Here is a 23,550-nt window from a genome sequence, read left to right on the forward strand (position 1 = left end):
TTTTATAAAATTCTTTTGTATTTCATATTTATCATTTATTTATCAAATCTTCATTCTTTTCATATCTCGCATAGTATTATATGGTTTTCTATCTTTTCATATTTAACTTTGTTTTATCAATTTCTTTTTCGTTTCGTATTGATCATTTCTTTATGGCGTTATCTTTCTTTTCATTTTTTTCATTGTTTTATGAATTTTTCTTTCAATACATATTTATCTTTAATTTTTGACATTCTCCTTCAACACAAATTTATCATTGTTTTATTATATTCTACTTCAATTAATCTTTATCATTGTTTTATTACATCCACCTTCATTTAATATTTATTTTTATTTTATTACGTTTTCTTTTCTTACATATTGTTCATTGAATTTTTGGATTTTTTTACTTTTCATATTGATCTTTGTTTTACCATATTCCCTTCCTTTTCGTGTTTATCATTATTTTATAGCATTCTTTTTATTTTTCTATTTATCATTGTTTTATTATATTTTCTTTCTACTCATATTTTACATTATTTTAGGAATTTCTCTTTTTTTAATTACTTATTATTGCTTTATGAATTTCACTTTCTTTTAATATGTATTATTGTTTTACATCATTCTTTTTCTTTTCATATTTATCATTGCTTAATAACATTATATTTCTTTTCAAATTTATCATTGCTTTTTGAAATTCTCGTGATATTAATAAATGCCCTTTGAGTGTTGCGATTGAATCAGATTCAATTGAAATTGTCAAATTTTTAGTTAAACACGGTGCTGATATTAACACGATACTTATTTTTTATCTTATTATTTTAATCATTGTTTTACAACATTGTTTTTCTTTTAATATTTACAATTGTTTTATCGTATTCTCTTTCTATTCGCATTGATCTTTATTTTACCATATTCTCATTCATTTCATGTTTATCATTATTATGTGGTATTCTTTTTGTTTTCCTATTTATCATTGTTTTATTGGATGGTCTTTCTTTTCATGTTAATCATTACTTAATTATATTATCTTTTCTTTCATATTTATCATTGTTTAATGGAATTATTTATTTTTTCAAATTTATCAATGTTTTATGAAATTATCTTTATTTTCATATTTATCATTGTTTAATTATATTAAATTTCTTTTCATATTCATCATTGTTTTAGACAATTCTCTATTTATTAATGAATGCCCTCTTAGCATTGCAATTCAGGCCCATTCAACAGAGGTCGTCAAATTCTTAGTTGAACATGGTGCTGATGTTAACGTGAAACTTATTCATTTTCTATTCATATTTATCCTTATTTAATTTTATTCTTTTTATGTTTGTATTTATCATTGATTTATAGAATTCACTTTCTTTTCATATTTAACATTACTTAGTGATGTTTTCTTTCTGATTATATTTATCGATATTTTATTACATTCTATTTCTTTTAATTTTTTTCATAATATTATTGTATTCTTTTTCCATTTATATTTATCTGCATTTTATCTAATTTTCTTTCTTTTAAAATTTATCATTAATTTATTACAATCCTTTTCTTTTCATATTTATCATTGCTTTATGAAATTCTCTTGATATTAATAAATGCCCTCTTAGTTCTGCTATCTATTCGAATTCAATAGAAATTGTCAAATTTTTAGTTGAACATGGTGCTGATGTTAACATGAAACTTATTCTCTTTCTTTTTATATTAATCATTGCTTTACAAAATTATCCTTCTCTACATATTTTTCATTATATAATAACATTCTCTTTCTTTTCATATTAATCATTGTGTTGCAAGGTACTTTTTATTTACATATTTATTATTGTTTTATGATATTTTTTTTCTCTTCATGTTTATACATGCCCTCTTAGTATTGCAATCAAAAGAAAATCAACAGAAATTGTCTCATTTTTAGAAGGACATGGTGCCAAAATAATTATAGAATCCATTTGATTTTGGAATAAACAATCAATTAATTTTGAAAATATAAGTAATCCAAACAATAGGTTAATCTTGAAATCAGACCAAACAAATCATATAATCTGAAGTTATGTAGCATTTTGATATCATTGCCAGCAAAATGATGGTCTTCAATGCTGAATCTGTTTAATGTATTTTTAGCAGAAACCTTACATTTATCAGAACTCTCATTGAAATTACGCTCAAAATCAAGTAAACAACAACATTAGGATTTCATACACAAAAATATAAGTAAATTTTAAAACAAAAATATATAAAATTAAACAAATTGAGATGAAACATTGCAGTATAGTGCAGTTCCAAATCCAACAAATGGTTGCTTTTCTTCACATTGTATATCCATCATCCAAGCAACATTGTCATTGTGACCATTATAAGTATCTCCGTGAGGGAAACCAAGCTGCGAAGCTCCTGCAACTTTCAACAATGGAATATTTTGTCTGTTGACAAATGATTTCTCTGCTTTGTCGATGACAGTACAAATTACTTCTGGAATATGCTTGAAAGGAATCTTGGAATCGTTTTCTACTTTAATAATCTTTCCTTCTTCAATATCAGCCAAAGAAAGATAAAGTTTGGATAAAATAATTGAATTTTCTGTAGCCGTTCCACCAATAGTAAATTCGTAAGTGAGATTTCCTTGTGGCATATTGTTCTTTATTGAAATTTCTGAGATGAAAGAAGACAACAAATCTTTAACATCATCAATTAATGAAACATCAACTGTTTGCGGAACAACTCCTTGTGACCAAGCTGTTAACAAAGCATGTCTTTCTATGATGTGTGTTGCAAATTTGTTCACGTGATTAGTGATGTAATAATTCGAGTATTTCTTCCATTCTTCAGGAGTTTTGTTCGCGTTCAAACAAAATGTGATTTCATCGAAAACATCTTTCATAACATTTGCCTTTGATTTACGAAGAGATAATCTGATTTGCTCAAGACTCTTGTTGAGTTTCGTGATTTCTCTGACCAAAAACTCAGTTCTCATTGTCCAAGCGATTTCAGACGGATAAGGACAGTCAGTTGGAAGAAGCATTTCGATGTTATCGTATTTAGCAATGAGTGTTTCTTTTGTTGCTTTGAGATCTATTGGTTTTATTGCTTTAGATAACAAAGCAAATGGAGTTGTCATGCATTGGTTAACACTCCAAGAAACTAAAGAATGCGCTGCCAAACTTGAAGCACCGAAAATTGATGGAGGACAATACATTGGCAATTTATGAATAATATTCGTGTAATCAGCCAGAGGAATGTCTCCTGGCATTGCCCAAACATCTTTGAGTGATGGATCATGTGACAAATTGTAACCATCATTGATTGCTCGGATATCGAAAATGTAGTTAGTCATTGACTTACAAATTTCGAAATCTAAACTGTCCATGACTCCAGAATAGAGAATTCTTGAGATTCTGTATGAAGCAACATTCATTGGGAGAACATTAATGTAGCTATCGCACATTTGATGCATCTCTTTGATGATGTCTTTGACATTTTGTTCTGGATACAAAAGGTTCGTGTTGTAACCTAAGTTTGGTTGCAATGAATTCCTGAACAATGAAATTGCAGAAGTAAGTAAAGCGAGGTATGACAATCTCTTGATTCCTTGGGAATTGGAGCTCGACATGATGTGGGAAGAGAAGTTTCCGAAGTACTTATGCATCGTGTTCTTCAAAGTATTGCTGTCATCAATTGTGAATCTCTTTGTTCTCAATAAAATTGATGGAGGAATGAATTCCAATGATGTCGCAATCAAAATCAACCTGAAATTAGTGTTGATACTTGATGTTGTCATCATCGTGAACAAATCTGTAATCAACTGTGCTGCTGCTCTATTCGCCTTAGAATAATGAATCAAAACCCAGTTTGGTCTGTTCATTGATGTTGTAACAATCTTTCTGGCCAATTTAATGGATTCAATGTCATCAGACAATGAAATTTCATCGAAGTTATCATGTCTGCATCTCGAAGAGATGAAAGGAAGAATGATTCCTGTTGGATCAACTAAAGGATCAGAAATAATAATTGTTGGAATTGATCCTGTGTTTGAAACAATTGATTCAACTTGGAAATGAGGCAATAATGGATCAAATCCTTCTCCAAATGTTGTGTTGATGAAGGATTTCATGTAATTGAAAATGCTCAGAATATTGGTGAATTTCAATCCTTCAAATGAACCAACATCGTTTGGATCGTAGTTATTGAAATCAGCTGTATCGAATCTCTCCAATTCGATATGATCCAAAATCGATTTGAAGTCATCATCTTGGACTTTTCCTTCAGCTTTTGTCATCAAGAAAGCTGAAACAAACATGAAGAAATACATTTCATTGATTTTGATTGATGGGAAAATGAAACCAAACGTGGTTGAAATGATTGAATTTCTTAAGAATAAATGTTGATCGCTACTTGGAATTCCTGCATGCAAACCGCCAGTTACAAATGGAGCGGAAATCACTTTAAGATAAGAGCTGAATGATGATCTGGCTGTTGGATTGATTGGGACAATATATCTTGTCAAAACTTGCCAGAAAATTTGACACAAAGAAATATGAGGTTTGAACAATTTGATGTCTTCATTGAGTTCTTTCAATAATGGTTTGAAATCAGTTCCAGCACTTATGCACTCGAAGTAATTGTTCTTTGAAGTGATGATGTCTTGTATAACATCTTTGTCTGCAAGATAATCATAGTTTGCATTCAACTTCTTCGTTGCTGCAATGTCTGACAAAGTATCCAAAACATCATTTTCAAATTTCTGATGCAAAGATTGTTGGCTGAGTTCTTTCTTCCTCATTTCTTGAACTTTAGGTGTCAATGCTGGGAAGAAGAAGTCAATGAACATATTCGTGAACATTTCTTCTGTTGCTTCTTCGCTTGTTGAAGTGACATCTACGATGATAACTCTCGATTTCAGACTTTCTGGAAGGTCTTTAACAAGTGTTGATGTAGCGAGAATTAGTTTGAATTTCGGATCCCATTGAACAATTTTAGAACCGATTTTAATGTCTTTTCCTGTTGTTCTGTCCTTAGTCAAACTGACTAACATTGCTTGTTCGATACATGATGGTAAATCGAATGTATCTGTAACAACAAGTATTTTTCCATCAGACAATGCTGATTGCAAAGAAGATTCAAGAGAAGAAGATGTTGATGAAACAATGATGATTCTTTTAGCCTTGATTGAATCTGTCATTGCATTCAAAACAATTCCTTCTGGATCAACTAACAAAGGTGTTCTTATTGTTGTGAACAAATGTTGTACATCAGCCATCAATGAATTGCATGGAACGGTTTCATAATGAACTATATCATCAACTGTTGACAACAAAATAAGTTTGTCATTGATGAATTTAATTGGTTTTTCATATGAAACAGGAATCATTTGTTTGGCCAATAGTTTAGTTAACTCTGTCATCGCTTGTTGTCTCTTTTCTTTATTCAAAGATCCGCAGAAGATTAAATAGAAAGAGAAAGCGAAAGAATCTCCAAAGATTTGTGTCTTCTTTGTTTCATATTTAGTATTTGATTCTTGCCATGTAGTTTGCAATAAATCAATATCTTTGGATAAACTGTCAATTCTTTCTTTTCTTTCTGTTATTTCTGCGTAATCCTTTTCCATCTTTTCTCTTGCAACATTTTGAGCTGCAACTTCTTGTTTCTCGTTAACTAAACTCTCTTCAACTTGGTTGATTGATTGAATTTCGAGATCCATTTCAGTAATGAACTCATTCAACAAAATTGTGTCTTCTTCATAATTCTTTCTCGTCTTCTTAAGATTGTCTTCAAGAATTGCTTGTTTAACAACTGAATCTACCCAGTCATAAATCCATCTTAATTGTGGACAAATATTATCCAAATCTCTTGGATTGATATTGGCACTTTCAATCATTGTTTTGACTGTTTCAACTGTCTTTGGATTTGCCAATTGTTCGCTTGCATTCTTTCTCAATGTAGAAGCGAAATTCTCGTTCTTCAATGCAACCAAACAGTTGTCGTAATATGGTTTAGATAAGTTCAAAAGAATTCCCATTCCTTCAAATAATGTAACGATTTGAGGTTGTGGAGATCCAATAGTAATCAAGATTGTTTCAACTTCATTCTTCGTCATTTGTTCGAGATTTGCATAGGCTTTTTCTGTTTCTGGTTTAAGAGTTGAGTTTTGTTGTTCTAATTCATTTAGTTTAGCTAATGTTGCTTGTAATTTTTGTTCTTTATCTTTCTTATCTTCATCTAATTTGATTCTTCTTGCTTCTATAGCTTCTTTTCTTGTTAAATATGATTGTTCAAGCAAATCTGTATCAACTCTTAGTTTCTGAATCTTTGGAGCAATATCTTTCATTGTGTTATTGATGTTTTCACTGTCTGTTTTAATATCAGCCAAGAATTGCAAAGCAGAAGCCAATGAATCATGTTTAGATTCCAAATCATTTGCATCTGATGTAATTGTCTTCTTGAATGTTGACAAGAAATCTCTGAGATTGTTTTGTGTGTAATTAATCTCAAGTTTCTTCAATACTGATAATGTAGCCATGAACAAATTAATTGTTTGTCTCTTATCTTTGACAACTCTCTCGGAAAGATCTCTGTCATTGATGTAATTCTGGATAATGTTACCATTAATAATTTCTTCTTTATCAAATGGTTTAATTACATCAAATGATGACTCATATTTCTCACAATTTTCAGTTCCGATGATTAAATGAATTGATGAACTTAGAACAGACTGAATCTTCATCATTGTTTGTCTTCTTTGTTCTGGATTTAAGTTAGTAACATTCGCGAAATGAGTATATAACTCATCAAGTTGTTGGTCAGTGAAATAAGGAACGAAATCATATGATGTACAAAATGATTTCATCATTTGCAATTCGATTTCATTTCCTTCAATTTCTCTGATGAAAATATTTGTCTTCTTGTGATTATTCACAGCATTCGTGACAATTTCATGAATGATGTTCGATGTGTTGGCCATTCTTTCATGCAAAGTGATTCCTTCATCGTAATTTGGTGGAATAACATTGACAAAATCAGCTTCATTTGTATTCGATGTCAAAAGTGTCAAAGAAAATCTTCCTGAGCCATTTTGTCCTGTAATAACAGCATTTCTGCCTGGAATATTCATAGAATTATTAAGGACAAGCCATACATGTAACGTGAACAAATCCAATTTCAAATTGAGTTTTTGAACATTGTTTCCATTGAAAACAGAAACAGCGTAATCCAACTCAGAAATGATTTTGTCTTCTAATTCATGTCCCCATGTTACTTTGAATGTTAAAAGATCTTGAGCCAATTCGTACTTAGGAACAAGAATTACACGGTTATCAAGATATTGTGAACAAGTATTGATGATATCTTGGTTCTTGTATTGAGACAAAACTTCTTGAGTTACACTTGATATCATTGAAATCGAATTTGAACTTGAGGCAACTTGCAACAAAGCAGAAATCATTCCCATCATTATTTGATTCGAATTCTGTTTGTCTGCAATGAAACACATCATTTGAGAAGCTCTAATTATGCAATTTGACATGTTAACATTGCCAAGCTTGTTCAAAGCTTTGGAAAGATAATCCAAGACAAAAGTAACTGTCTTCAAATCCATACCATAGATATTTAACAATTGTGAACTGATGTAATTGGCACTATTGAAATCAATATCATTAACTTGAACAGGAGAGAACTTGCAGATGAATTCTGTTGGTAAATTATAGAATTCACTCGTTGTCAAGACAACTCTGAAGTTCCTTAATCTGATGACTTCATAGACTTTGTGATCCGTCTTCGAGAAAATTGGAATTTCTTTTGTATCAATTATCTGTGATAAATAAGAAATCAGCATTTTATCATTTGCAGAAATGTTTTCAAACACCAAAATAAATGTGATGTTTGCGATTTCTGGTTGAACAGTTAATGCAGTCAATGCTGTATGATTCTTAATATATGCAGTAACTTTTTCACCTGTCAAAATTGGAGTAACGCTGATAAATATTTGTCTGTGTAACATTCCTGATGTTTTGATTGCTGCTTTGATAAACAATGTCTTTCCTGAACCATGAGGACCATGTATTATAATGTGTTTTCCAACTTTCAAGTACATCTTTGTGAGATTCATGTCATTGATCCATGTATAAGGAATAACAACAATATTTGATGGATTTATTGGTATGTTATTGTTGTTATTTTGGTCATTCAAATATACAATTGTTTCTTCAGGTGGAGGAACAGGATGTAACTTTGAATCATTAGGACGCATTGCTCTCAAACTTAGAATAGGATAATCTTTCTCAAAAGCAGGATCGACTTTGAATTTCGACCAATCATTTGGAACTTCAATTGCCAATGACGAGCAAATGAAAGTTTCCAAACTATTGAGTTGTTGTTTATCGATGTAAGCAGCAACAGTCAAAAAGAATGACCATCCCAAAACCATGTTAATATTGTCTTGGTTGTCACAATCTTCTGAGTATTCTGAGAAAGCATACAAAGCTAAAAGAGCTGTGTTATATGACAAATTATTAGAAAGAACTAAATTTCCACCAGGAATTGTAATTCTTGTCAAACTTGAACTGAATTTGTTATCAAGAGAATACAATTTGTTGATGAACGATGGAATATAGTTGCAATAGGCTGTTTTGATGGAATCAATCTTGGATACATTGACAACAGTTGATAATGTCTGCATTGCCAAAGAGAAAGGCAACAAAGGATGTTCTAATGAACATTGATCGAATGAAACAGTTGTTTGTAAATTCTTCATTTGAAGAATTCCGGATCTAGAAACAATAGAAGGAGTAATACCATTTAATGAATGTGTTTCTATTAAGATCTTGATGTTCCTGTTGTGAGGATCACTTGAGAACTTAACTAAATACTTCATTAAATGTCTGTTCAAGTCACCAACAAATCTCATGACTTTGTAACATTTGTCAGTGATTTCTGTCAATGCAAATAACGTTGAATTGATTAATCCTGCAATAACAGAGAATCCTGATGTTACATCATCAATAGATTTGCCATAAATTGTTGATGGATAATCGCTTTCATGATAAATTGTTCTGTAAACAATCTTCTTGGCTCCTTCGATCTTTTCTCCAAGTTCTTCTTCTCTTCCTAAAGCGTTTTGTAGAACTTTCAAAGCAGTTGTCTTTCCACTGTTTTGAGGACCAACAACAACAGTTATTTGGTTTGCAACTAACGATCTGAACAAAGATAATGTCTGGTTAACCAAATAATCAGTAGGAATGTCGATACCAAGTAATTTGACTTCTTTCTCGATTTGAGAAACAAGACTTGAATCATTATCAAATGAAGTGAGTTGTTTAAGGAATTCATCAACTCCCATCTCGAATCCGAAGCCAGAATAAATGAGCTTGACTACTTTGAGGTAATTTGCTTTGTCAGTAAATGGCTGGAATTGGCGATAAACTGCATAAGAAAGAGCCATTTCTTCTGTATCGCAAATTTGAAGTTTCTTTTGAGCGAAATAAATGATGAAGTTAATGATATTGAAGTAAGCAATTTTGATGCCACTTGGAGCAAAGAACTGAATGATTGTTGATACAACAGTTGACAGTTTCTTTGAAAAGTCTTCAATTTCATGGAATCCTGCACTTAATAACTTAATTGAACAGACTTTCTTGTAATCGGGATCTCTTATTGCAACTGATCTAATGAAAGCTCTCAACTGTGGTGGAATGTTTGTTGATAATTCATAACTTGAATCTGATGTCAAGAACAATCTCGATGACTTGTTCAAATCAATGAATTTCTGTGAAATCGTGATTCTTGAATTTCCAGCTGCAATTGCACTCGCGTGGTTTCTAATTGTGTCATGAAGAACAGACAAAACATGGTGTGGCATTGTATCAATCTCAGAAATGACACTCCATGCTCCTGAAGCTGCTGTTCCTATTGCAACTCTACTGATCAAAATGTCATTATCTGTTGTGGAAGGATAGAAAATGTGAAGGAATTTTCCGAAATTAGCTGCAAGATGTCTTAAAATCTCTGTTTTTCCGCAAGATCCATGGCCAATGATAATAGGAGTGTATCCATTAGCTAATGAATGAACTGTTGCATGAATTGCATTATCTAATGCTGGAGTATGGATGATTCTTGGGATTGCTCCGTAAAATTCGTATTCGAAATCCCATGAAAATCCACCAAATTCGAGTTTCAATGATGCATTCGTACTGGAATAAACAAATCTCAATGTCTGTTGCCACTCTGTTGTATTGACACCACTCTTAAGAGTCAAGAAATTCTCAAATCTGTCTCTAAATCCAATTAATGATGTCAATAAAAGTGACACTTTATGCCTTTGAATTGGATTTGACATTGTATTATGAGAAGCCGCTGCATCATCGATCCTCTGCTTCAAGAGCTGCTTGTAGTCATCAACAACATCTGGATTAGATTCGTATGCTTTCACTAATTCACTTATTTCTCTGCAAAATGTTGCATTTAAGACGATATAAGAAATGTAAGATGGTAATGAAACAAACCATTCAGAAAGCTGTGGACCACCGCATGTACCAATGTTGTTAGCGATCAAATCACGGACAGTTGCACGCATTGCATCTATAAGTTGTTTCATCCAGTTCTCTTGTGGCATGTTGCATGAGATTTGTCTCTGAAAAGTGATTTGACTTCCATCTTCTCCGATCAAACCGTAAATTTTGAGTCTTTGAATATTGTGATAGAAAGAAGATTGATCACTTCTTGATGCATCATTTTCATGGACATCTAATTTGGCAACACCCATGAATAGCTTGCAAATAATAGGAGCTAAAACATCGTATGAATTTGTGCTCAAGAAACTCAAAATGTCTTCGTTTGATAAGAAATACAAACGAGGAATTAATGATCTCTTTGTATCCAAGAACTTTCCAAGTGATGACAAAACACTTTCAAGAGTTTGATTCATTTCTTCCAATACACTTTGCAATTGTGGATAATTGCAAGCAGCAACAACTCTTGTATCTTTAAGTGCATGTTTTCCAATTGGAATCCATTTTCTTTGCACTGAAATAATTCTGTTGTTTTGGTGTGGCAAAGCTTGTCTTGTTTCTTCACTTGCAAACAATGAACTCAACACATTCCAATTGCTTTGGAAAGCTGACCATGCTTCTAAAACATGAGAATGATACTCTAATTCTGATAGTTCTTTGATAATTTCGTCTTTAATTGTTCCTACGAATGGATTCAAGAACATTTGTGTATATGTGTTAATATTGTCATTAATAATATTAATAACAGGCTTGATGTTACCAAGCTTGAGAGTATCTTCTGTCCTAAAGGCAGCTTCAACGAATGGCATTTGTACTTTTTGCCATTCTGATGACACTTTTTCGAATTGAGAGAAAATTTCGTATTCTCCGCGAGAAGTATGAGTGATTTCTGCAATTTTGTCCTTTGCCTTGAGGATTCCGAGCTTTGCCAATTCGTTGATTGTAATATTTTCGTGGTATTGAGATGGTGGATTTCCTGTTGCCTTGAACAAAGCAATCCAGTTTTGTTGTCTCATTCTGCCATTGACAATCAACTCCAATTCGTTCAAATATTCATATGTTTCTTGTACGCATGACATCAATTCGACCAAAATATTGTAAGTTATCTTTGCAGAGTTTGATAACTCAGTGACAGTATTCAATAAATTATTAACTGTTGTCTTGAAATCTTCGATATCTATTGTTGTCAAAGGAGTATTTCTCATCTTTGCAGAGATTGTATTCCATACTTGTAATGATTCATATAATTTCACAGCAAATACGGAAACATCAACAACAGCATTGAATAAGTCAAGATTTGTGATGTTTGCGCCAATTGTTTTTTGATAATACAAAATTTGGTCGACATCAACTCTTGTGTTCAAAATCTGTTGATTGAGAGCTTTAGCAGCTGGATATTGTTCATCAACATTGGCATCTTTGATACTTGATGGTAAAGATGTTGCTTTTTCGTAGAATAATTGTAATTTTTCTTCCAATTCTTTGACTTTTGCATTCAATGGCTTGACAAATGATTCAAAATGAGCATCTTTCATTGTCTTTGCTGCTGCTTGATCAGCTTTGAATTGGTTGAATGTTGATTGCAATGTGTTTCGTTCGTATTCCAATCCGAAATGATCAAACATGTCATATGATTTTTCAATGAAATTCAATTCTTTTTCGATATTCGGAGTAACAGTTGTTGTTTTCTGGATAAGTTCGCACAATTTGACGTAATGTTGCAATGTATGTGGTTCTTTCAATAGTTCTACCATATACATTTTGAGAGTTTGTTCAATGAGTTCGACTTTCATTGTTACCAAACTCTTCAACATTTTGTTTAATGAGTCAATTGTGTTGTGCAAAACAGGTTCAAGGAATTCTTTCACTTCATGAGAATCAATGATAATTGCTCCTCTTGCACCAGACAATGGTAATTTCTGGACATTGACAACTTGTGATTTGAAGTGATTCATGTCATTTTGGACTTTAACGAAATCAATGATTGGTTCATTGTTGAATTCCAAAAGGAATTGATCAATTGGACCTTTCCTGTCAGCAGCATTTAATGATCCTTTATATGGTTTTCCATCTCTTGTCATTAAATAATCACTGGCTTTCCATGTTTGTGCGAGTTGATAAATTGGAAAATATTCAGAAAATGTTGTTTGTGAATATGTAATTGCTTCATCGAAATTGGCTCCTAAAATTGACATGATGTGTTTCTCAATGTCATTAACTTCATTTGTGCATCTGACCATTTGATAAAGTGTTGGTCCATCATTATACAAAGTTAAAATATCAACACCACCATCTCTTAAATGTGGCAACAACTGGTTCTGCTTGATGACACGTGGTAATTCACTCAATACTTTGATGGAATCATCCAATACCTTTGAAACTGCTTCTAAAAGCTCTTTTTTCGTTGGTTTCAAGTCAACTTCACCTTTATTTGTAAAGTAAACTTCAACAGAAAAAATTGAACTCAAATCTTGTGAAATTTTGCTATCAACAGCATGCCATGTCTTAATGCAACCTGCCGTTAAAGCTTCTAATACCATGTAATCAATGATCCTTATATAACTTCCGAGATTCATGATTTCTTGGTTCACTTTTTCTGTTTTTTGTGCTCTTAAAGCTGCTTTTCTTCTCTCAAGCATAATTGATTGGTTGAGGTTTGGATTGCGACGACGTGATTCTTTTTGGAAATCTGTATCAAAGACTTGTACTAATTTCGGATCTGATATTGTTGCGTAAAGATTTTTGATCTTTGTAACGACATTAGACATGTAAGTCGAAAAATTATTCTTTAATTCTTCTTGGCTTGCTTTATTCATTGCTTTAAATGCATCGACACGATAACTTTGCGATGGAACACCGAGAGTTATTAAATATTTGTCAATGAATTGATTTAATTTTTCGATTTCGAAGCCATCATTAATTAAATTTCCAACAAAATTCTTATTTCGGAAGAATGGCTTTGTAATAACGACGTTTGAAACAGATCCATGTCTTTGTTCCATTACGTACTGCTTCCATGTTCGAAATGACTTCCAGTAAAAGTACTGCGCGAAGAATTTAAGCTTTCTGATGGCCATAAAGTTAGAACTTTCACTTGACCACTGATCTAATGGAATTGTATCAGTACTGTCTTTATCTACGTAATGAGTAACACCTGTAGCAGACATCATGAAGTAGTCTTTTCCGCATTGACTGAATGGGACCTTTTGTAAATCGTAAGGATTGAAATTTGGATCTTGAGGATCTGTTTTATATGTTAAATAAATAAATCTATGGCCTCTTCCGTCTTTTCTCTTAGAAAAGTAAGCCATAGGATCTTCTTTGAAGTCGATTGTAAGTTTTTCTAATTCGTTATATTGTTTTGCGCGTTCTAGTGTTAATACTTTCGGATTTCCTGTTTGCGGACGTTTAATTGATCGAACTAATACTGAGCTATTGCCCATTGCTGTCTTTGCACGAGGTTGTGATGGTGTTTTTGTTGAATTTCGAGAGCCTTTTGCTGTCATATTCCGAAATGCGTATAGACCTCTGTTTTGCTCCTCCAAAAATACATCTCCTGTATCATAAGCTGGAGCACCAATATCAAAACTTAGAGATCTATTTTCGAGATCATTAGTTTGGAAGAGTTTTTTCTCTTCATTTTTGTTCCTATTTCGTACTGTTGGAGTAATTAATCTACCCCTTGATCCACTTTTGCCAGTAATCGATGGCAATTCGGATGGAGGGTGATCACTCATATAACGAACAAATTTTGATGAAAATCTTGAGAATTATTTTTCATTGAAAGTGTGATAACTCGTTTTTATTGTCAATAAAGAATATAAATTTCATAAATAAAAGGAAAGAAAATTCATGAAATTTATTTTGGGGTCGAGAATAAATATATAGGGGTGATAATATTTTTTGTTGGAAGCGTTATTAGTATAAGTTTTGTTTGAAACAATTTGAATAATGAAAGATTCACCAGAAGATCTGATCTCAATGTTTGTAGATTATTTGCAAAGATAGCTAAGCAACTATATTTCTGTGATAATCTGTTATAATTTCAATTTTGTTAATATTATCAAATAGCATGATAACAATGATCTATAGCTCTATATAATAATAAAGTATATATTTGCAAAAGTCTAATAAATAACAATTTATTCGCAAGTATTTTAAGAAGTAAACAAATAGCTTATTAAAGGCTATGCGATGAAGATGTAAAGCATATTATTAGCTTAAATAGCAAATCAGCACTAAAAACAAAATGAAATTTTGAATTGCATGCTATCCTGGGCCTGGAGTATTGGTTACTAATTTAGCACCAGAATATACAAATATATAAGAAGAGAAAATTATAATAATCATAACTTTCGGATATAAATTCCAGAATATGATACACCTTGATAGACTTCGACGTCTATTCCATGCAAAATATGATAGGGTATAACTAAGACATGGATAACGACATCCGTAATAGCCGATGTAAGTATCAATAATTAAACCAATAATACATTTAATATATTTCCATCCTTTCCACCATAATTTTGTTTCTGCTACTCTATATTGTTCATCATACTTTGTAAGATCTTCTAGAATTAATGGATTTGGTTCAGGAATTTTTGGTTCTTCTAAAATAATTGGATTTTCCGGATCAATATATGGACTAGGTTGTGGGTCTAATTCGTTAGGATAGTTTGGTATATTTTTATTTGGTAGAATAAGTGATTTATCTTCGTTTTCAAGCATTCAACAATTTTCTGGGGATTTTGAAATACAAAAATCAGATTTTCCATCAGGATAAAACGGAAACGGATAGTCACACATTAGTTTGATAATTTTATCTTGTAAATTTGGATAACACTCTTCAGGCAAATCAATTTCATATCCGATTTCGTGTATATACAAAAACTAATAAATAGAATCTTTATTACACATTGTGGTTTATCTATATCTTGATATGAAAATGTGTGCAAATGATATAGAGAAATCAAAAATATTATTAATAAAGTTTCTGCTCATGCATACTTTGCTATGGACTTTAGAAGTCACCATTCAGGCATGTTTGGAAATCTAATAATGACTACGAATTTAAATTTATGAAGGATGAATCCCCCATCTGAACTGTATTGTACTTGTTTGAATTAACACCATTTCTTGGACTCATCTGAACCCTAGATTTTATTTCCGGTCCCCCTATAAGTGCCTAATATGGCTGTTATACATTTCTGCTGTTAAAATACAGATTTATTGATTATTAAAGAGCATGTCAGATAGTGGTAAGTGCTCTTTATTTGGCAACAGAGAATGATGCTCGTGAATCGGCAGAAGCGCTTATATTACATGGCGCAAATGTTAATGATTTATATAATTATGGAGAAACAGTTCTTCATATTGCAGCAGATTTAAATAAAGAGAATATAGTATCTGTTTTGGTTTCTCATGGTGCAATCATTAACGCCAAAGAGTATAAAAATGAATCAACTGCACTTCATAAAGCTGCAATGAAAAGTATTACTCATATTGTGGAAATTCTTCTTTCACATGGTGCTGATGTAAATTCAAAAGATTCTTATCGGAAGACAGCTCTTGATTATGCAAAAGAAAATGGCAATGAGAAAATTGAAGATCTTTTAATATCGCACGGTGCAATCCCCAATTCAATGGATAATTAATTATTAAACAATATTTAATCTTAAAAAACTAATTTAACAATAGTGTTTTATGTGAGTTTGCTATACAAATATTGAAAATATTAAGGAAATGGACAAACAGCTTTTTATTTTGCTATAAGATTACAAAAATGTTATGTATTATATTTCATATAGCTATATACCTTTTAATTCATTTTTCTTTTCTTCAAATCTTTATACTTTTATAGCTAAATTAATCATATTCGTCTAAATCCTCTTCATGATTTATATTTTCTGTATCTTCTGTTTCAAATACGCTTAAAAAGCGAATACAGCATTCGTATATATTTATATCACCCGAAAATAGGTCCATAGTTTCTTGGATAAACTCTTTAGTGATGGCATGTTCAGTTAATTTCTCAATAATTAAATTGATATCAAAACTATATGCTTTTGCAAATTCAATAATATTAACGAGTCCTTCCATAATGCTATAAATATTCGACGGATCTTGTCCATATAAAATATCTAATAGTCCATCAATCATATCAAAGTTTTCATAAACAAATTGGCAAAATGAATTGTAAAGAACTCTTGAACATGAATAAAATAGAAAAGCATAAGAATTTTTTTCATGCAATGATAATTCTGTATTTGCTCTTGAAATTAATTCTAAAGGTATTTCTGGATCAACAATTAATTCTAACAGAACCAATTTACCAATAATACTCAAAATAACTGTTGCAACTTCAGGAAATGCATTGAAAGTTTGTGACAATGCTTCAAAAAAGTGAATATTAATTAAATCTTCTTTTGTTAATTGTAATGAGATACTACTTTCAGATACGAACATTGAATCTAATAAAAGACATATTCTTTTGGCTATTTTAGAATTTAAATAATGATCAAATTCATTATTTAGAGTATTTAGTAAAATATCGATTAGAACTGATAATTTATCAACTTCTGTAAAATTTAGGATGAATGTATCATGGAAATTATTAATTATCATAATCAATGGCTGTAATTTGAAGTTGATTTCTTCAAAACTGGAGTTTAATAGTGATGAAAATATAAAGTCTGGAATATCATTGAATAGTGGTTCTGGGATACTAATATCACCAAAAAAATAGCAACTAGACAAAAATTTAAACAAATATTTTGAGAATTTGCTGTAATCATGCTGACTGCTTAATTTTCCGGCAATTGTCATTATTTGTGAGCAAAATTCATTAATATATTCTGATTCGATCAAATGAATAAAAAATTCTTCTGAATTTTTGATTAATTTTGCAATTATATCTAATATATCAGCTAAAATATCAATGTCTAATGTATTGTGAATCAATTGTAATATATTTTGAACTAAATCACTTTGATAAATTGAATCTCGATATCTTTCAATTTCGACCATATTTTTAATTATATTAAGTGAATTAATTACATCACTTGGATAGGACAAATCTATTCTTTCTAGAATTAAATTTAATAATTGATAATCTAAAATAAAATCTAATGTTTCTTGTTCATTGAAATGGATGAGTTCGATTAGCATATTTAATGATTTGGAATACTGTGAGTTAGCATCTGTATGAATGAGTTTTATGCATTCATCTCTAATACTCTCATAGTACTGTTCATCTTCTTTATTGGAATCTGCCTTTAAAAATGCACTATCTACTGACATATTTGGAATTTCACCTTTATAATTCATTTTTGTATGAAATTGTCTCAATAAAATTGACACTTTTTAGTCATAAAAAATTTGTTCTAATTTTTTCAGATCGAAATTACGACGTATTTAAAAATTCCTTAACATGAAAGAAATTAATAACTCTGAAATACTTGATAAATATTGAAATTCAAAGAAATGAAATCAAACACAAACTAATAAAAAAGTGACAATTGATGATTTCTCTTTTCTTTTCACTTGCTGCATCAGTTTTTTTCAGTCCAGCTAAATCATCCAAGAAGACAGTTTCTATCAATGGAACCAAATTCGAATGTACTGTCTACTCAAACAAAACAATTGTTATCGGAAATGGCCAATTCGAGAAATTAGAAATCCCTAAAGGCATGAAAGAACTGATAGTTCCTGAAACTATTATGATCGAAAAGAAAGCTTATACTGTTATCGGAGTTGCTGATTATGCTTTTTCAAAAACACCTTTTGAACTGATCAGGTTAACACCAAATATCCAATCTCTTGGCAAGCACTCATTCGAAAATTGCCCGAATCTTCACACTGTTGATATAAATCAATCAAAAATCCACGTTTTGCCAGCCTACTGCTTCAACTTGTGTCCAAATCTTCAAGTCTTGATTATTGGATCAGGACTTGTCTCAATTGAAGACTACTGCTTCAACGGAACTGCTATTAATACAATTTCCCTTTCAATTAAGTTCTCAACCCTTAAAGATTTCGCATTCGCCAACACACAAGTCTCTACAGTCCATATGCATCTTACAGGCATGACAAAGTTCGGCAAATCCGCATTTGCCAACTGTTATTACCTTAAAAATGTAACTCTTCCAAAGAACCTTGTTGAAATCCCCGATTTCGCATTTCTGAATACCGGAATCAAGGCTATCGCTATTCCTCAGTCAGTTAAGATCATTGGAGAGTCTGCATTCCAAGGATGCAAGAATCTCAAGAGTATCAGCTTCGAAGGAACCGATGTTACAGAATTTCCAAAGAACTTATTCAACGGATGCGTTTCCCTTGAGAAAATTGTTCTTCCTGCCGGTTTAGAACAAATTCATGATTATGCACTTGCAAGAACAAAGATTCAAGAATTTGTTGCTCCAGCATCACTCAAAGAGATCGGCAAGAGCTTCCTTTACGCGAATAACAAGATCCATACCGTTGATTTATCTGCTGTTGAAATTGATTCCATTCCAGATTACGCATTCAGTGGCTGTACATCACTTACAACATTCAAGCCATCCAATGGCTTCTCATCTGTTGGTGTTATGTCATTTGCTGGCTGTGCTTTCACTAGTTTCCCATTCAAATCAGTTACAACAGTTGCTAATGCATCATTTGCCAACTGTTCTAGACTTACTGATGCCGATTTATCGAATTTGCACCGTCCAATCATTCCTCCACACATCTTTTACGGCTGTTCCGTATTAGAAGTCGTCAAATTACCACATGGTTCACTTGTTTTCGGCGACTTTGCATTTGCAAAGACCGCAATCAAGGCATTGAACTTGAATGAACACATCGAATCTATTGGTATTGGTGCATTTTCAGGCTGCACAAGTTTGATTAGCATCAATTTGATAGAACTGCAAATGAAAGAATTGCCAGCATATTTGTTATATAATGTTGGTGCAGTTTCTGTTTCATTCCCATCGCATCCTGTCACATTGGGAGATTATTTCTTCTCAAAGTCAAGTATTCGCAAAATTGTTTTGACATCATCAGTCACTTCAATTGGCAAATACACGTTTGCTAACTGTACATTGTTAACAACTGTTGACATGAGAGAATCCATGATCAAATCCATTCCAGAAGGCGCATTTATTAACACAGGCAACCTCGAAATTCAATTCCCAATATCATTAATCAGTGTTGGACAATTTGCTTTTGCTGATTCATCCATTGTTTCTCTTTCCATTCTAGAGAAAGTTTTTGAGATCGGAAATGCAGCATTCCAGAACTGCAAGAACTTAGAGACATTGGATTTCTCTGATTGTGCAATCACAGAACTTCCAGAAAGACTTTGCGCAAACTGCAATTCCCTCAAAGATCTCGCTCTTCCTCCTCATTTGAAGAGAATTCACAATTTCGCATTCAAGAAATGTGGATTTCACACATTGTTAATTCCTGCTTCCCTCGAACAAGCAGATACAGGAGCATTCATGTTATGCTCTAAATTAGAATTAATTGATTTGTCTGCAACAGCAATCACATATTTGTCTCAATCACTGTTCTCAGGATGCAACAGTTTACAAAAAGTTATTTTGCCAGAAAAACTGACAAATTCAGACAAATCAGCATTTGAGAACTGCGATTCTATTAAGGAGATCCATTTCTATGGCGAGAGTTATGAAGGAAAGCCATTAGACTTGAATGTCGAACAAGTTTTTGTTACTGATAAATACAAGTCGCAAACATTTGCAGGAATCAAAGTTTCTAAATCTAAATCGAAAGCAAGAAAAGTTTCTAATGAACAGAAAGGAGGTATCCAGCAATCTTCTACTATTGAAGAAGAATCACATACAACAAGGAACGCCGTAATTTGCGTCGTTGTTGTTGTTTTGATTTGTATCTTCGCATGGCACAAATTCGATCCATACGACATCAATGGATCCGAAGGCGTCGAATTGGAAGGTGAATTGCCATTCTACAAGCGATTCTTCCAGAAAATTGGATTTAGCTTAGATCGAATGGCAAGCAGAGCACCAACATTCACAGGTGCTTAAAATTAATATATTTGATATTTTTTTTATTTTATTTTAAAGTTAAGGGTGCACACGAGAGGATCATGTAAACTTCAGAATTTAGAACCTTATTTTTAGGCATTATCTTGGCTACCTATTTAGGCTCGAAAAGCAAAAAATATCAAAAAATACAACTTGAGTCCATTATGACCCTTTCATGGAGGTAGTTTTTATCCGCTAGTATTTTCCCTTTGAATCTCTTTACAATTCGAAATCAAATTCAAACCTCAGTAGAAGAAAGGAAGAATCGACTTACTACGGTTGTAATACGAATAAATACATATATTTAATTATTTTTATTTACATAATAATTGTTTGAAGCTCATATTCCATCAAATTTTTAAATAAAAACATTAAAATGTTGAAAATGGTCATATATTTTAATAGGGTTTTGGCACTTTATTGAGGAATTACTACATACATAGTCGAACTGAATTTGATATTTTGAAATTTAAATTATTTATCAAAATTAAAATTTAACTTGAAATTTATAATTATTTAGTCATATTTTGCATAATTCTAAGTAGATTTTGTAAAAAATCAAGAAAGAAAAATTTTCACGTGCTTTATTTTTTCTTTTTTATAATAATACATATTATTATATAATTAACATATTCATAATGTTTCACCCTTTCAAAAATATAATCCTCCTCCTCTCAAATAAACGTACATACGGGTGGCCTCTTTTTTCAAAAAATTAAAATTTGAAATTTTGGGCTCAAATATTAGAGATTTTTTCAACCTTCAACGATATATGTTGTCTATATCAGACCTCCTTTCTTTTTGATACTTAACATTGTTCCTAAATCTAGGGTTGTTAAAAATATCAAAAATTAGCGTTTTGAAGACACCATGGTGTCTTATAATTTTCCCTTCCTTATTGGCGTGTAGAAATAAATGCGCCAATAGATTGAAGAAGAAGAATTGTTTTTCTCTTAATGAACTTTAATCCTTTTGATATAAGAATATTAAAAACATTAATATAATTTCGATTTCGGAAATTAAATTTCCAAATTTTTTGTCGATTTCGGAAATAACAGGATCCCGCATCCAACACGCAACAACAAAACACAAAACACACTTTTTGGTTCTTTCATCGTTTTAATCGTAATTTATGTAATACATGATTTGGATAAATTTTACAAAAATAGAACCTATATTATATTCTTTTCAAAGATTCTTGCAAATCATCAAAAATAATTGTATTTTAAAAAACGATCAAATTATCCTTTCATTATTTTAAACTTAAATTAGTTTTTATGATTGACTAAAGCAATCATATTTATTCATCATTAAATAAACAAAAAAATAATATTTGAGAGTTATTTCAAAAAAAACGCATTGAATTTATTAATTTGTCTCAATTTCAGTATTATAAATTTTTATAATTTCAATATTTTGAAATACACTTTTTAATATTTCAATATTTATGATATTTCAATGTTTTAAGTGGTCTCAAATTGAGCTTCTCAAATATAAGTTGGCCTATTCAAATAATAAAATTAAATAATATTTAAAATAATAAATAAAAGTAAGGGTTTCGTTTTGCTAAAATTGTCACTTTTATAGCATATTTGTTTTTGGATGTTTTGCGAAACCAAAAAAAAAAAAAACTATGATATACAATGTGTGTGTAAAGAAAATACTTTATTTACTAGTTAAAAAATCATTTGGTATTGATCAAGTTATTTTTTCTGGATAAGATATTATATGGATAATTGGATAGAAAATACAATTATATAATCTTGTACCTGGTTTAATTAAGCTAATTGTCATCAGAAACTTGTAATTTTTATGAATTTCAGATTTTCTTTTCATTACTGCTTTTCTTAATAGGTCAAGTTCTTATTTACGTTATAAAGTATGATATTTACAAATATCAAGTTATCATGTTTTTTGAGAAATTATGAGAAACAAACAAAAATGAAAAAGATAGGAATAGCAATGAATAGTGATGTGGGTATAGAAAATGTAAGAGATATGAATGCAAAGCAATCAGTATTTAGGATATTGACCATAGATTTCGAAAAAAAAATGCTGCATATTGAGCGAAAACTATGATTATATTATAAGGCTGTCATTTAAAGCATAATGAAACTATTCCCTTTTCATTTTAATCGAATAAGATAGTAAAGATTTTTGAATTAGCTAGAAACTGATGAGATGTTTTCACAAATCAGATTTTTAATCTCTATAATGCATAATTCACTCAATATCTCAATTTTGATATTGCGAGATATTTTTGCTATCGGTTTAGCAATTTTGACACAATAGCAAGAGGGTTCTATAAGCATTATTATCAACGTAGAATCTGAATATCATATCAGAAAATGTCGCAAATCTGACATTTACCCGACAAAATAGCAAAAATAATTGAATACTTTTCGCAAAAACTTTAAAAATCGATAAAAATATGAAATATAGATATTAAAGAGACTTTTTATATAATATTCATAAAGAGTTTCCAAAAATATGATACCGCAAAATTAAAAAAGTGACGTCTTGAGTGGAGTCAAAGGTCGAAATTGCTAGCTAAATGTTTTTTTAGCGAAATTGCGTATTGTACGTTTTTTTCGCAAAACGAAACCCTTAATAAAAGTGATTGAGGTCATAGCAAAACGGCTGTTTCAGTCATTAATTCTTAAAAATAAAAAGGGTAAAAACTAAATACAATGGGTAAAATTCAATAGTGTCTGTGCTATCGTTCAATTTGAAGGTGTCTTTTGAAACCGCAAGACACATTGAATTTTTGAATAGTGTATTATGGTTTGACAGACACCAATGAAAAAAATAAAATGATATTTATTTTAAATATATAAGATCCTTATATAAAATATAAATATTTTATCGTTTTATTTTCTTGTTTTAGAAATGTTTTTTATTGAAAAATCAATAAAACTAACTCCAAAATAAAATTTTTGATTTAAAGACACTATGATGACACCAGGCAAATCTTCCAAGACACCTATCGTCGGGAATCTAACAACCCTACTAAATCTTAGCCGTTAAGGCTG

The 23,550-nt window shown here is 31.1% G+C and overlaps 5 protein-coding genes across 5 annotated transcripts, besides 2 other annotated features; 2 read left to right on the top strand and 3 right to left on the bottom strand.

Annotated features, from left to right (window-relative positions):
* Positions 1-2,215: 2,215 nt before the first annotated feature.
* On the bottom strand, positions 2,216-14,209 carry TVAGG3_0703540 (dynein heavy chain family protein family; the record flags this gene model as incomplete). The annotated part of the gene is made up of 1 exon (XM_001324764.1): positions 2,216-14,209. One exon carries the CDS (start codon positions 14,207-14,209, stop codon positions 2,216-2,218), a length of 11,994 nt encoding a protein of 3,997 aa, XP_001324799.1.
* A 393-nt stretch (positions 14,210-14,602) lies between these two features.
* On the bottom strand, positions 14,603-15,208 carry TVAGG3_0703550 (uncharacterized protein; the record flags this gene model as incomplete). Its single annotated transcript, XM_001324763.1, has 1 exon — positions 14,742-15,203. One exon carries the CDS (start codon positions 15,201-15,203, stop codon positions 14,742-14,744), a length of 462 nt encoding a protein of 153 aa, XP_001324798.1.
* A 508-nt stretch (positions 15,209-15,716) lies between these two features.
* Positions 15,717-15,744: a mobile genetic element.
* Positions 15,745-15,958: 214 nt separating this feature from the next.
* Positions 15,959-16,129, top strand: TVAGG3_0703570 (spectrin binding; the record flags this gene model as incomplete). Its single annotated transcript, XM_001324762.1, has 1 exon — positions 15,959-16,129. The coding sequence occupies one exon, from the start codon at positions 15,959-15,961 to the stop codon at positions 16,127-16,129; it is 171 nt and encodes a 56-aa protein (XP_001324797.1).
* A 211-nt stretch (positions 16,130-16,340) lies between these two features.
* On the bottom strand, positions 16,341-17,774 carry TVAGG3_0703580 (armadillo (ARM) repeat-containing protein family; the record flags this gene model as incomplete). The annotated part of the gene is made up of 1 exon (XM_001324761.1): positions 16,341-17,774. The coding sequence occupies one exon, from the start codon at positions 17,772-17,774 to the stop codon at positions 16,341-16,343; it is 1,434 nt and encodes a 477-aa protein (XP_001324796.1).
* A 221-nt stretch (positions 17,775-17,995) lies between these two features.
* On the top strand, positions 17,996-20,518 carry TVAGG3_0703590 (MyD88-dependent toll-like receptor signaling pathway; the record flags this gene model as incomplete). The annotated part of the gene is made up of 1 exon (XM_001324760.1): positions 17,996-20,518. The coding sequence occupies one exon, from the start codon at positions 17,996-17,998 to the stop codon at positions 20,516-20,518; it is 2,523 nt and encodes an 840-aa protein (XP_001324795.1).
* A 44-nt stretch (positions 20,519-20,562) lies between these two features.
* Positions 20,563-21,215: a mobile genetic element.
* Positions 21,216-23,550: the final 2,335 nt, after the last annotated feature.

This window comes from Trichomonas vaginalis, chromosome III (assembly GCF_026262505.1).
Source record: "Trichomonas vaginalis G3 chromosome III, whole genome shotgun sequence".
Classification (NCBI taxonomy): domain Eukaryota; phylum Parabasalia; order Trichomonadida; family Trichomonadidae; genus Trichomonas; species Trichomonas vaginalis.